The 11,920-nt window shown below is 48.6% G+C and overlaps 1 protein-coding gene across 1 annotated transcript; it reads left to right on the top strand.

Moving 5' to 3' along the window:
• The first annotated feature begins 73 nt into the window (after positions 1-73).
• Positions 74-2,234, top strand: NDUFA8 (NADH:ubiquinone oxidoreductase subunit A8). The gene is made up of 4 exons (XM_054174355.1): positions 74-182; positions 285-448; positions 1,339-1,504; positions 1,991-2,234. Exons 1-4 carry the CDS (start codon positions 132-134, stop codon positions 2,126-2,128), a joined length of 519 nt encoding a protein of 172 aa, XP_054030330.1. The 5' UTR covers positions 74-131; the 3' UTR covers positions 2,129-2,234.
• The last annotated feature ends 9,686 nt before the right edge of the window (positions 2,235-11,920 follow it).

The raw sequence follows: 11,920 nt of genomic DNA, 5'->3' as shown, positions 1-11,920 counted from the left end.
GCCGGGACCGGCGCGGGGCCATAAAGCGCCGCCTCCCGCTGCCGCCGCGCATGGGCCGCGATGGCGAGGCGGGCTCGCGCGTGCGCCGCGGCGGCGGGCGCTGAGGGGAGCTCAAGGAGAGCGGCGCCGCCATGCCCGGCTCCCTGCAGGTGCCCTCCCTGGAGGAGCTCGACGTGCAGGAGGTGAGTGGGCGGCTGCCGCCGGGTCTTACCCCCGCGGGGCAGCGCGGCCCTCCGGCCGGTGCCGGGCCGGACCGCTGCCATTGCCGCTCTGCCTCTCTGTAGGTGAAAGTCAGCTCGGCCGTGCTGAAGGCCGCGGCCCACCACTATGGCTCGCAGTGCGACCGGCCCAACAAGGAGTTCATGCTGTGCCGCTGGGAGGAGAAGGACCCGCGGAGGTGCCTGCAGGAGGGCCGGCAGGTCAACCAGTGTGCCCTCGAATTCTTCAGGTGAGCGCGGCCCTACAGCGAGCCTTCCCCCGCGGCCGCCCTGCGCTCAGCCCCTCTCAGCGGATCCCTGCCCGCGGGGCTCTGGAGGGGAAGATGTTTCGGGGCAGTGTGCCCTTGCCGAGCGTTGTTAGTCAAGCCCTCGCAATCACTAAACGTTTAACTAAGCATGCTGCCATCACTTCAGCCTTCAGAGTCGTTATTGTTGCTTCTTAAGCTTTAACTCATAACATTAACCCTTATTTATCCTTTCACGTGAAGCTCCCTGGCCTCGGCTCCAGAGTAGGTTGCTCTTGTTTTTGTTGGGTTAGCAAAAGAATTCTGAGGGGTTGTGGAAGGCTTTCAGCTTCTGTACCTTGCATTTATGTTATGAAATCCAGGAGACTGTCCTAAGCTTTGCACTGTCCATTCTCTCTGTTTTATGGGCAAACTCCTGTGGAAGCTCAAAGAAATACAGCAGTTGCTGCTTCTGACCAAAAACGTGCATTGCAAGGCATGCATCAGTGTCGTGTTCTTGAAGGCCTAGATAATTGGCTCCAAACATGTCCCAGTATATCAACTAGTAATCAGAAGCCTCTGTTCTAACTATGTCACATTGAACTTAGACATCAAATTAGTTTGGAAGCATTAAGGCTTTGTATAATATACACTAAGATACCTGACAAAACAAGGATTTCTTGAGGAGAAGCTGTGTACATCTGGTGAGCCAGAAGAAGCTTCCATGTATTAGTTATTACTAGCTCCACTTGTAGATGTGGTACAAATACTGACTTCTGAATTCAGACTTAGAGCTACAAAAACTATTCCAGCACAGGTTGAGGCTTGCATGAGTAAGAGGAAAACATTAGAATTGTAACACTTGCTAATGATTCTCTTTCTCTGGTCTCTCACAGGAAGATTAAGACACACTGTGCAGAACCATTCACCGAGTACTGGACGTGCATTGACTACAGCAACTTGCAGGAGTTCCGTCGCTGCCGAAAGCAGCAGGCAGCATTTGATAACTGTGTGCTGGACAAGCTGGGCTGGGTGAGACCTGATCTGGGAGAGCTTTCTAAGGTAACTTCATACCTTTCTGACTGAACAGCCAGATTCTCCTCTTTTCTTATGGACACTTTGTCCAGACCACGTCTCCAAGTCTTCTCCCAGCCAGAAGGTGATTCATGAACTCAACACAGGAAGCTTGTGGAATTTACCAGAAGTGAAGGCTCCATGTTCCCCAGAGTTGGTTTCCCAGAAGGCTTGCACTTGGTTTAGACAATGCCATTTACTCTTTTGCTTATGCTTTTCCTGGTGCTTTCCCTTTCCTCTATGAGGGAAGCTGACACACATGTAGAACTACTCTCTTGTTAGGAGGGAGATCTCCCTCCCCTCCCCTTTTTCAGAAGTACTCTAGAGGTAGCAGGTCTCATCAGATCAACAGTGGTGTATAGTAGTGTTTGGTACTTCTTGGAATTTCTTCCTTTAAGTTCTGACTCACGTTAGCTTTTCTGTTTGTTAACTGCTGGGAGAAGCTGTGTCATTTCCTGTTTTCTTTCTTTCCAGGTAACAAAAGTGAAGACAGACCGTCCTTTCCCTGAGAATGCCTATCACTCTAGAGCTAGGCCAGAGCCAAATCCACCCATTGAGGGAGAGCTGAAGCCTTCTCCATTTGGCAGCAGGCTCTTTTTCTGGTCCTGGTGAAGCTGTGACTGTGCTGTAACTGAAGTGCAAAGATGAAGTGCTTGCAAATGTAAATTGTCCTGTATTTTTGGGGTATAACTTGAATTATTAAAGAACCTCAAACCATTACATGGCTTAGTAGACTTCTTTAAACATGCTTACACATCACAGCAATTAAAAAAATGTTTTTCCCTGTTTTGCACAGTGACCTCTGCTCTCAGGTAGCCTTTGGGACCCTCTTAGCGCTAGTAATGTCAGTTGATTGACACTGACTACCAGGCCTGTCTGAGATGTGTGACTGTAGCCTGAGCCTTTGCCTACTGCCTCAATCGATCCAAGATTGCCCCAAGACTTTGCTTAGTGAGAAGGCTGCCACTTGGATCCAGGAAACTTGAGTACAAACAAGTCAATGTCCTTTGTTAGGCTTGGAACTGATGAATTGTGTGGTTTTTTCCAAGGGACTTGTTCTGTACAGCTTTAACCTAAAATCTGTCTTCAAACAAGGGCTTAATCAAATCTGTGGATTTTGCTAGGTAGGAGGTCAGAAATGTTGCTGCTATAAAGATACTTGTCACTCATTTGTCATGTAGCCAGGTTAGTGGCTGCTGGGGGGGTGTGGTTTTGTTGGTGTTTGTGGGTTTTAGTAATATTTTTTAATTGGGGGAACATAATCAGAAAACTTATGCTAAATTTTCAATGCTTTTAAGGAAAAACTACCTCCTAAAGGATCTTCCTGTCCCATTAAACAATGTAAGAAGGTGGCTTGTCTTCTGTCTCCAGGCCCTGCCTGGAAGGGTTTGAGGCAGATCCTTCCCATTATTTCACTGTAATAGTCTTCTTTTGATACAGGACTAAATCAGCTTTATCTTTTCTACAATGTCTAGAAGTTGAATTTTCCACAGGAAGGAGCTTTAGTCTTTCATCCACTTCCATCCAATAGCAAGAACTTTATTATGAGGGGCAGAAGAAACTAAATGAAGTTGTTTTCACAAAGCCAGGGGCAGCTGAACTTGTTTCAGGCTGGATTGTGTAGCCTGAGCCTGGGCAAAGATTCAAGTAGTGCTCCTAGAGTAGCCTGGCTGCTATTAGGATCTGAAGATTTACCATTGCCTCGTTTGGGGTAGGGTAGTGGGTCTGTAGCTGCAGCATGTGTTTCTGATCCCTGGAACCAGAGGGAAAATTGTATAACATTTATCTAAAAATAGCTTGTGCACTGTGCACAACTTTCTGCTTGTGTGTGGACTGAAACTCAAAGCAGGTGCTATGGCATGTTTGCATTTTAATGTGCCTTAGCAGCACCTTGTTTGTCTGAGATGGTGAGCACTTTTGCAGCTTCTTCTTGCAGAGCTCTGCCAGCATTTTGGATCAGCCATGTGTTACTGAAGACAGATAACCCCTTTTCTGCAGAGATGGGAATTGGGACAAGCTTGAGGTCTAATTACATTCAGCTTGACTGAAATGAGGTTTGGCCAAGTAGAGGAGAAATTGTTCTGGGATGTTAACACGTGTCACATCTGATCTTGTGTTGCTGACCCACTCCAATAGTTAGGCAACCTCAGAGAAAGATTTTTAGATATTACTATGTTTTGCTAATAACTTACTATTGTCAGCATAATGTATGAAATATTGCACTGCTGAACATCTGCTTTGGAATAAACAGGCAGGGGCATTCCAGTAGTCAGCCTCTAATCATAATCAAACAGCATTTTCACCATTAAATTGCTTCTGAAGAGACTGATGTGTGAATGGGGGCAGGTTTTAAACAAGCCTTTCATGAGCCCCACCTTTCACTTGGCCAGTGCTGCAAGTGAGGAAAAAAAACCAAAGAAAAGTATTAGTGATGTATGATGCAGCCTCAGGTTTCAGGTTGTTCCTCTGTTTGTGGCACATGAATCAACCAGAGGTGTGTGATTCAGTAACAATGCACTGGCCCAGAGTAAACGATCTGCACCAGCAGGAGTGAGCAGGTGAACATACTGAAGAGAGGAGCAGCAGAGGACAATGAAGTGAAGTCAAGTACAATTCAGCTGCACTGTGAGCACTTCTTCCATTAACCTTTTTGAGGTAATTGCTTCTTGTCTTCATCTCTTGGCTGAATCTCTGTGAGGAAGTATTGCCAGAGGTCTGTTTGTTGATGCTTTGGACAGTGCCTGTACGTAGCTATTTGTGTTCAGGATCGTCGTGTGGCTTTACTCAAACGTAGATGCCTCCTTTGGAGTTGTAATGTTTTCTTGGAAACTAGAACAGGTGAAGGTCAAGACTGAATAAAGACCATAAAAGTACTTTTAGGAATGTATCTTGACATGTTTTTGGCAGATGGAGAGCAGACATGCACAGATTCAACACAGATATTTTCCTGCAATGTGAGAATCGTTATTTGTCATGTTGCGGGCTCTTATCTCTGCCAGAGCTTCTAATCACATGTCCAATTAACAAAATGCTAAGCCAGTGTTGTGGTAACTTGCCACACCGTGGGTCAGATGGGGCAGAACCTGCTTTGTTCTTTCACATTGTGGATGGGAAGAGCAAGATCCTGCTGTGATTTCTAACCCCAATAAGAGGAGTGTGTGTTTCTGGTGCAGCAGAGCTATGTGGTGCTGGCACAACAGCTTCCTTCTGAAGGGAAAATTCCCATCACCTGCACCTGGCAGTGCCTTGATCTCAAACAGTTCTGCTTAACTCCCAAGGCAAAAGGGCTGAAGAATGTGTACACTCATAGCCAGAAAGGACAGGAGTTCAACTGCTTATGGACACCGAGTTTGAGCAAGTGGTGGCAAGTAATTGGGTTTTATTCAGCTCTCTTGCCAGTTTCGTGGTGCTGTTGTCTGTCATTTTATCCATATTATTGTCCCTGAGAAAAGGTTCTTCTGGGAGTCAGCTCAGGTGGAACTAGCCTTTCAAGCATTTGTAAGCTAAGGCTGGCTAGGGTCAAAGCCATTTGCCTGCTCTTCTTCCTCTGCCTTCAATTGCAGGTAAATTAGATATGAATGGGATGGGGGAAAAATATCTAAGAAAGCATAAACCTTCATCTTTTATACCAAGGATTCGTGATTTCCCCTTCAGAGCAAAGCTGAAGCTCAGGCTAACTTTGTAACCTCCTTTGGCAGGTTCGCTGTGTCCTCTTGTACTAGTTTTGAAACTAGAATCCATCCAGTATTAATAGGAGATTTAAGACTCCCTCTTGTGGCTGCATTAAGCTGATCTTGGGCATCTCTGAAGGTTTTGCCATCATGAAAAGTCGAAAGGCTACTTCAGTGTCGCTGGTAGAAATTTGAAGAAGTCTTTTGTCTATGTTACACAATTCACCTAATCATTGTTTCAACTTGATTTTTCCTGTATGTGAAAACTCTTAAATTGAGTACGAAGTGAGAAGAGGAAGAAATGGTTTGAAGATGTTCTGATCACATCAGTCACATTTGATGTGGCTTGCAGAAGTAAAGGCAGAGCCACAGCTGATGGAGATGGTTGGGAAATTCCCCTGTATATTGTATTTGCTTCTCTGAATCCAGAAAGGGTTGTTCCTGGTACTGCAGAGAACAGGATGGCTCTGAACCTGTGGGGCCAGTGCTAGCAGTATGTGCCAGGCAAACACAGGGAGTAGGTGAATTGCAATATTTAACTTCATGTAAAAGCACATAATTTCTCTTAATTGGGAATAGACATGACCTTACTGAATGGTCTTGATAATGTAATCTCGCCCTTCTGTAAAAAGCTTTATGGTTCTCCATGTGAGCCCTTCCAGCTGGAGACTTGATCTAAGTCTGTTCTAAGATGTTCTGCATGGTTGCATGTGGTACAAATAACACTTTGGCAGAGGGAGAAGATCTGAGAAAATACAGAACAGCAAACTAGAAGCAAAAAGTCTGTAGTGTTATGTTGGATATTAAGGCAGTAAATCAGCACCACAAGCAGGAGCAGATGCTGAAAGGGTGGTGGCAGGTCAGCAACACTGCTCACTTGGCACAGCAGGGGTTATTCCTGGTTTTGGTTTCTTTCTGCTTCACCAGCAAGTTTCTCCACTCCTTTACAGATTTTGCAAAAGCTTTGTCGAGCCCAAGGCACGCATGGGTGCAGGTTGCTCTTGTGCATGATGTCTGTGCTTGATGAGAGCAATGCAGTGGGAGCAGGTGATGAGGAGAGCGGCATTGCCTGCACACCCGTGGCTGCCTGGCTGGTTGAGAGGTGCTCCAGGCTACTGCAGGGCTGGGGCAGAGGCAGAAGCTGCTGGGACATGAATAGCTTTGCCGTCCCTGACTAGACCCAGGAATAAGGGCTTAGAGAAATTAGAGCATTTCATAAGGTAAAAGCTATTCTGTTCTGCTCTCATTCCAAGCATCTCCTCATTGCTGCTGCCCTCACTGCCTGTGAAACAGCATAGAGCACGTTTGTCTGTTGCAGATGCCTGAACAAAAGGATTCCAACCTGCGGGTTCCTGTGCTCTTGGCTGGGCTGGCAAATGCAGATGGTTCAAGTGACTGTTCAGTTCATGCTGTGTTCTGCAGCATAAAATGGCAAACAGCTTTTGCTGGTTTGATGGGGTTTACGTTAATTTCTCCTTTCTCACCAGGGGAAATGAGGGCTGGGAAGAATGGCCATGCCTGTTGCTTTGTTAAGCTTGGCTTTGGCTCCAATTCTGGCACCAAGAAAGGAGATAAAATACAGGGAAGGGGAGCTTTATGAAAGAGCTGTGGGTCTGCTCCTAAGTTGATAGGTTAAACTGTACAAAACACTGACTCTGAGGCATTGGTCTAACATTTGTAAAATCAGCATGGCAGCTCTGTTAAGGGCTATGAGTCACCCTGAGGGTGGTTCAGCTCGTTAGAAGTAGTAGCACAGCCTTCTGCTTCCATGCGAATGGGAGCAAGCATTTTCATGGAGTCAGAATTACCCTTTTGGTTAGAGCACTGCCTGACCTCTGCTTTGTTCTTGCTGCCTCGCCTTTACAGCTGTGTGGAGCGTGGAACCTGACCCATCTTTGTCTTGGAGAAAAGGGCTGGATGGAGCCCTCCAACGTGAATCACGCCGGTTGTAACCATCTGCCCCCCGCCACCCCTCCTGTCCCCAGACTGCAGCTCTCTTCAGTCTCCTGCATCCGAGCTGTGCCCGGCTGCCCCTGCAGGACGCAGTCAGGTGTGGCAGACTTGGCTTTGGTTTTCAGGAAGCCGCTGACAGCAGGCCTGACCCTGGCCATGTGCACGCAGCGGGAGGCTCTGCCTGTCCCCAGGCACGGCCTCGGGCGCTCGTGGCAAGCCTGTGCTCCAGGCTAAACAGAGGAAGGTGAGGGTCAGCAGTCGAGAGCTCTGCCCAAGACTCAGGAAGCACATTTTGGCAGAGGAAAGAAGTACAATACAAGCAGGGAGGGAAACTCAGCTTCCATCCACCCCCCTCCAAGAAGCTTTTGGCTCCCTACAGCTGCTGGAGTCTTTACTCTCAGTTATTGGGCTCTTTATTGTTCCAGGTTTCACGTGTTTGTTTTGTGTCTTTTACACCAGTGTCTTGCAAAGGGGAAAGAATGAAGCAATACAGGGGCAGCATAGACTGAAGGGTAGAGTCCTGCACTAGGAGACAGGCAACTGGCTTCCCTTTCCTGCCTGTCACTATCTTATTGTGTGGCCTTGGGGCATGTCACTTCCCTCTGTGCCCTGGCTCCTCTGTGTGATGGGGTGGTTCCACCCAACAGAGCACTCTGCTTGTTTACTCTTGTCTTTGTCCTTGTGAATTGTCTTAGGGGAAGCTCTGCCTGGCCATAGCAGGCACAGACTCGTGGCTTGAGTGAAGCCACAGCCTCTGTTCTCCTTCTCTAGATCAAACAGCAGGAGTCACATGCAGCCAGGGTGTGCAGGTGGGGAGAGAAGTGGTGGGCCTATCAGCCTGCCCTCATCAGTCAGTGTGGCAGCTGCCTGCTGTTTAAAACACTTTCCTCTGCAGTCTCTGCCTATTCTGCCCTCTGTAAATGTGCTGGCAGGCAGACATCTCTGTGAGAGGGAAGGCAATTTGGGATCTCTCTGCCTAAGGGATAGAAGATTGCTCAGAAGTATCGTTCTGAGCAGTCTGGAAAGGGTATTTCCCAATTCTGAACACCACAGGTCTCTCCTGCCTTTCAGAGATCGTAAAGGCTACACCCTGCGCTGTTCTTTGCAGCAGAGGCAGTGCCCTGTGGGGAAATGGCTGTGTGCAGGGGGCAAGGAGGTGGGGGAAATGGCTGGGTATAGGGTGCCAAGGAGCAAGGGAGATGGTTACAGGAGCAAAAGTCCTCACAACACATGTAGCACCAATGCACAGTGCTTGTCCTGGCAATCACTTCTCTGCTCCCCATCATCACTTACTCAGAGCCTTTGTTTCTTTCAACCATGAGTGAAACCAGTTGTGGGATCTTGTGTTCAGGGCATGACATAATCTGAGTCTGGGTCTCCACTAGAGGAATCCTTTTGAAGATTTAGTCGTCTGGCTAATTACAATGAAATGATGAAGGTGCTGCACTCTAAATGATTAGCAGTTAATAAGTGGAGGTTTCTGCTTTCTTGTAGCCAGAACGATTCTGGCTACATCAGTGACATTTTCTTTAGCAAGAGGTCTGTCAGAGGCACCCCACTGTCCATCTCTGTGTTGCTGGTAGCAGATAATTTGATTAAAAATATAGGTCCCTTCTTCGCTCCTTTCTCTGTCTGTTGCCTTTCTGTGTTTCTTTAAGCCTGAGCAGTAACAATAGCCTGCAGGATTTATTTGCTGTTTGTTGACATTTTCACTTTCTGGTGTGCATCCTTATATTACCCTGTGGAGTTCAGCTTGTTTCAGCCACAGAGGGATGGTTTGAAGGAAGGCACCATTAGCTGAAAATGTCCCTTCCATCCTTGTTCCTCCCAGAACACACCCACATTAACACTGCTCTTAAAAATTCTGAGTTTTAATGTCAACTTCCATATTTAGTCCTGAAAATATTTTCTCTCTCTCTCCTGAGAGGGATGTGCCATTGCACATCATCTGTAGTAAGTCTCTAGTGTCTCATTCTCTTCTGCATACAGCCCTGCTACATCTCAATGTTCCTACCAGCCTGGACCTGTGTGCTGCCTTCTTGTCTCCTGCTGGTTCTCAGGGGCTTTCCTGGAGTTGTAGGTGGGGTCACACAGGTTGGTATCACACCTAAAGCTTCAGCATCTACAGTTCATAGGTGTGAATGCACTAAATAGAAGCTGCCAGAGGTGAAGGTACAGATATGGGAAAGTGATGAGAGAAGGCTTGGACCTAAGTGGGAGGAGGTAGCAGTGTGACATCCCCATGACTAAAGCTATGAGGAACCTTGGTAACTTCAAGCCACATCTTGGGGTTTCTTTCAGGTATTGCAGGCCAATTGCCCCAGGGATCTAGTGCAGAGAGATTCTAAGCCCCACAAGCACTGCTAGAGCCTCGTGTCCACCTGTCTCCAACATTTCCAGAGTACTGGCAGCTCCTGATACTCAACCAGAGCTACTGGGTCCTGGCACTGGGCCAAGCCCATTGGTGGGATGTGGGTGGTTGGGCCCCAGAATGGCAGGCAAGGGGCTGTTGGAACAAAACTGAATCGAAGTGATTCTTTTCCTCTCCCCTTGGCCTGTGAGGAAATCTTTTTCCATTTACTATAAAACATGGTCCTTAATAGTGCTGAAGTGTTCTACGTATTTTAAATAAACAGGAGTGGATTTGAGCCCAGGAGGACATGAAAGAATGCAGCATTTGCAGGGTACCGGCCCGGCACACATGTCAGCAATTTGGCTGCCTTGTGTACTTTGGCTTTTAAAAAAGCATTTAAAAGTAAACAAATGAAGGAAAATCTGGCAGCTGGATTTCAAAGTAAATTGCTTTCAGCTGATATACCCCTTTCCAGCTTGCTTGGGTAGTATGGAGCCATACACATCCAGCGAGAAGAGCGAGGGCCAAGGAGAAGAGCGGGGGTGGGAGAGAGAACAAAAGCAGGGAAGTTCTGTGGATTTAATTCTTCCATTTCCTTCCTTTGCACCAAGCACTCCCTGCCCGTCACTGCCCTCCCGTCAGACAGGCAAGTTAACACTCCAGACAGCAAAGTATGCTCCGTCTTCTCTCAGACCCTGTTCTGCTGGGCTTTGTGTCCTCTCCATCAGGCCTGGAGCAGGGATGGGATGGGATGGGAATAGCAAGGATAGGATGGCATTAATTGGCAGAGCTAAGCTTTACACTCAGCTGTGACCTGCAGCGGTACTTCAGCTGCTCCATGAAACCCTCATCTCTGGCGCTGCTCCAACAAGCATGGGGAGAGCCCCATCCCACAGCCCCAGATGGGACACAGCCCCAAATCCCAGTGGGATGAGCCTGACCCTCAAGGGGTCTGTGCAGGCATGGGCCAGGGGGTGCCAGTCCAGGGAGGGCATCAGCCCTGCGCTGGCGGAGGGAAGCGGAGCTGGGAATGGCAGAGATAAGAGAGTCATTAGAGGAGTGAGAGGCCTCGCTCCTCCGGAAGGGCCTGGTGCATCCCCAGAAGGAGGGGGCCCAGCAAATGCTGACAGATAGTAACGAGGTCCCAGGCTGGACAAAGAGGGGAGGTTGCTGAGGTCATACTTTTGCTCAGCTTTGGGCTCCTGCTTTGACTCTTGTTTCCTCAAGTTTATAAAACTTTCTGTGGGTTGGTTCAGTGGAAAGGGCAGAGGAAACTGGTGGATCTTAAATCCTGGCAGTGTGAGGCCAGGGCAGGGCTGCTCCAAGCCTTTCCAGCAGATCTTGTCTTCGTGGAAAATGTGCCTGGGGCTGTGAGAGGTGCATGCTGTGAGCTCAGCGTAAGGACAGCAGCCACCAAGTGTCCCCTAGGGGCTTCTAGTAGTGACAGGGGCTCCTGCTGCTGCATGAGAGTGCCCCAGTGTTCGATGCTGCAGGTAGGGATGACATGGCTCAACACCTCTGCAGAGCCTGATGGGCATCAGCACACCATGGAAAGCCCTGAGGTGGCCTTATGGTACAATGCCTGCAACTGATTAGAGCTGTCTGCATGGGCAGCTGTGGTATCTGTCCACTTCTTTGGGAACCCAGGCCATACTGCATGTGATGCCATGCTCACAGCATGCCACAGTGTCACCCCAGTGCTGCCATGCTGCTTGAGCACCCATGAACTGGTGAGGAAGGTAGGCAGCAGGGAAGGAAGCAGTGTCCCTGAACAGTGCTTGGTTGCCTGCACCTTGCTGCAAGAGCCACCTCTGCTCCTCAGCCATGCACTGTGGACACAGCACTGTGCAACTCTCCAAGCAAGGGAGCAATTAGAATTATCCCCCTTTAATGGCTTTCCTCCTCCCCATAACTCAGCAAATGAGCTCCCTTTCCTCGATTAGGACTGAATATCCTGGAAGTGCAGATGTGCTGCTAGCTGTAACCTGCAAGGCAAAACCTTCTGCATGAGTACTGCAGAAGGCAGCCAGGGTTCAGCCAGTGTCCTCAGCACATGCTGCTGTGATTGCAGCCAGCGAGGCTGGCTGTGCCCGAGCTCTGGCATGGCGCTCATTATCCCTTGGCACTGGAGACCCCTGGCACTGGGGTTGGGAGTTGGCAGGGTCCACATGCACCTGCCAGCACCAACGAGCCTACTGGCAAATTCTTGGCTCTCATTCATGTGATGGAAAGTTATTTTTGAGCCCTTTCCCCTCTGTCAGCCATACATGCTTCAGCACTGTGCCCTGTCTGGTAGCAGATAGGGCTGCTGAGCTTTGCGCTAGACTGGGAGGCACGTCTTCACCCTCTGGGTCCTGCCAGCTTGTAATTGTTTCCTGGATGTTAGTTTTGAGAGTGAAGCAGCTGAGCATGGCCTTCACCCTGCCT

This window comes from Dryobates pubescens, chromosome 29, assembly GCF_014839835.1.
Source record: "Dryobates pubescens isolate bDryPub1 chromosome 29, bDryPub1.pri, whole genome shotgun sequence".
NCBI lineage: Eukaryota > Metazoa > Chordata > Aves > Piciformes > Picidae > Dryobates > Dryobates pubescens.
Note: the sequence above shows the minus strand (reverse complement) of the source record. Positions and strands in the feature narration are given on the sequence as shown.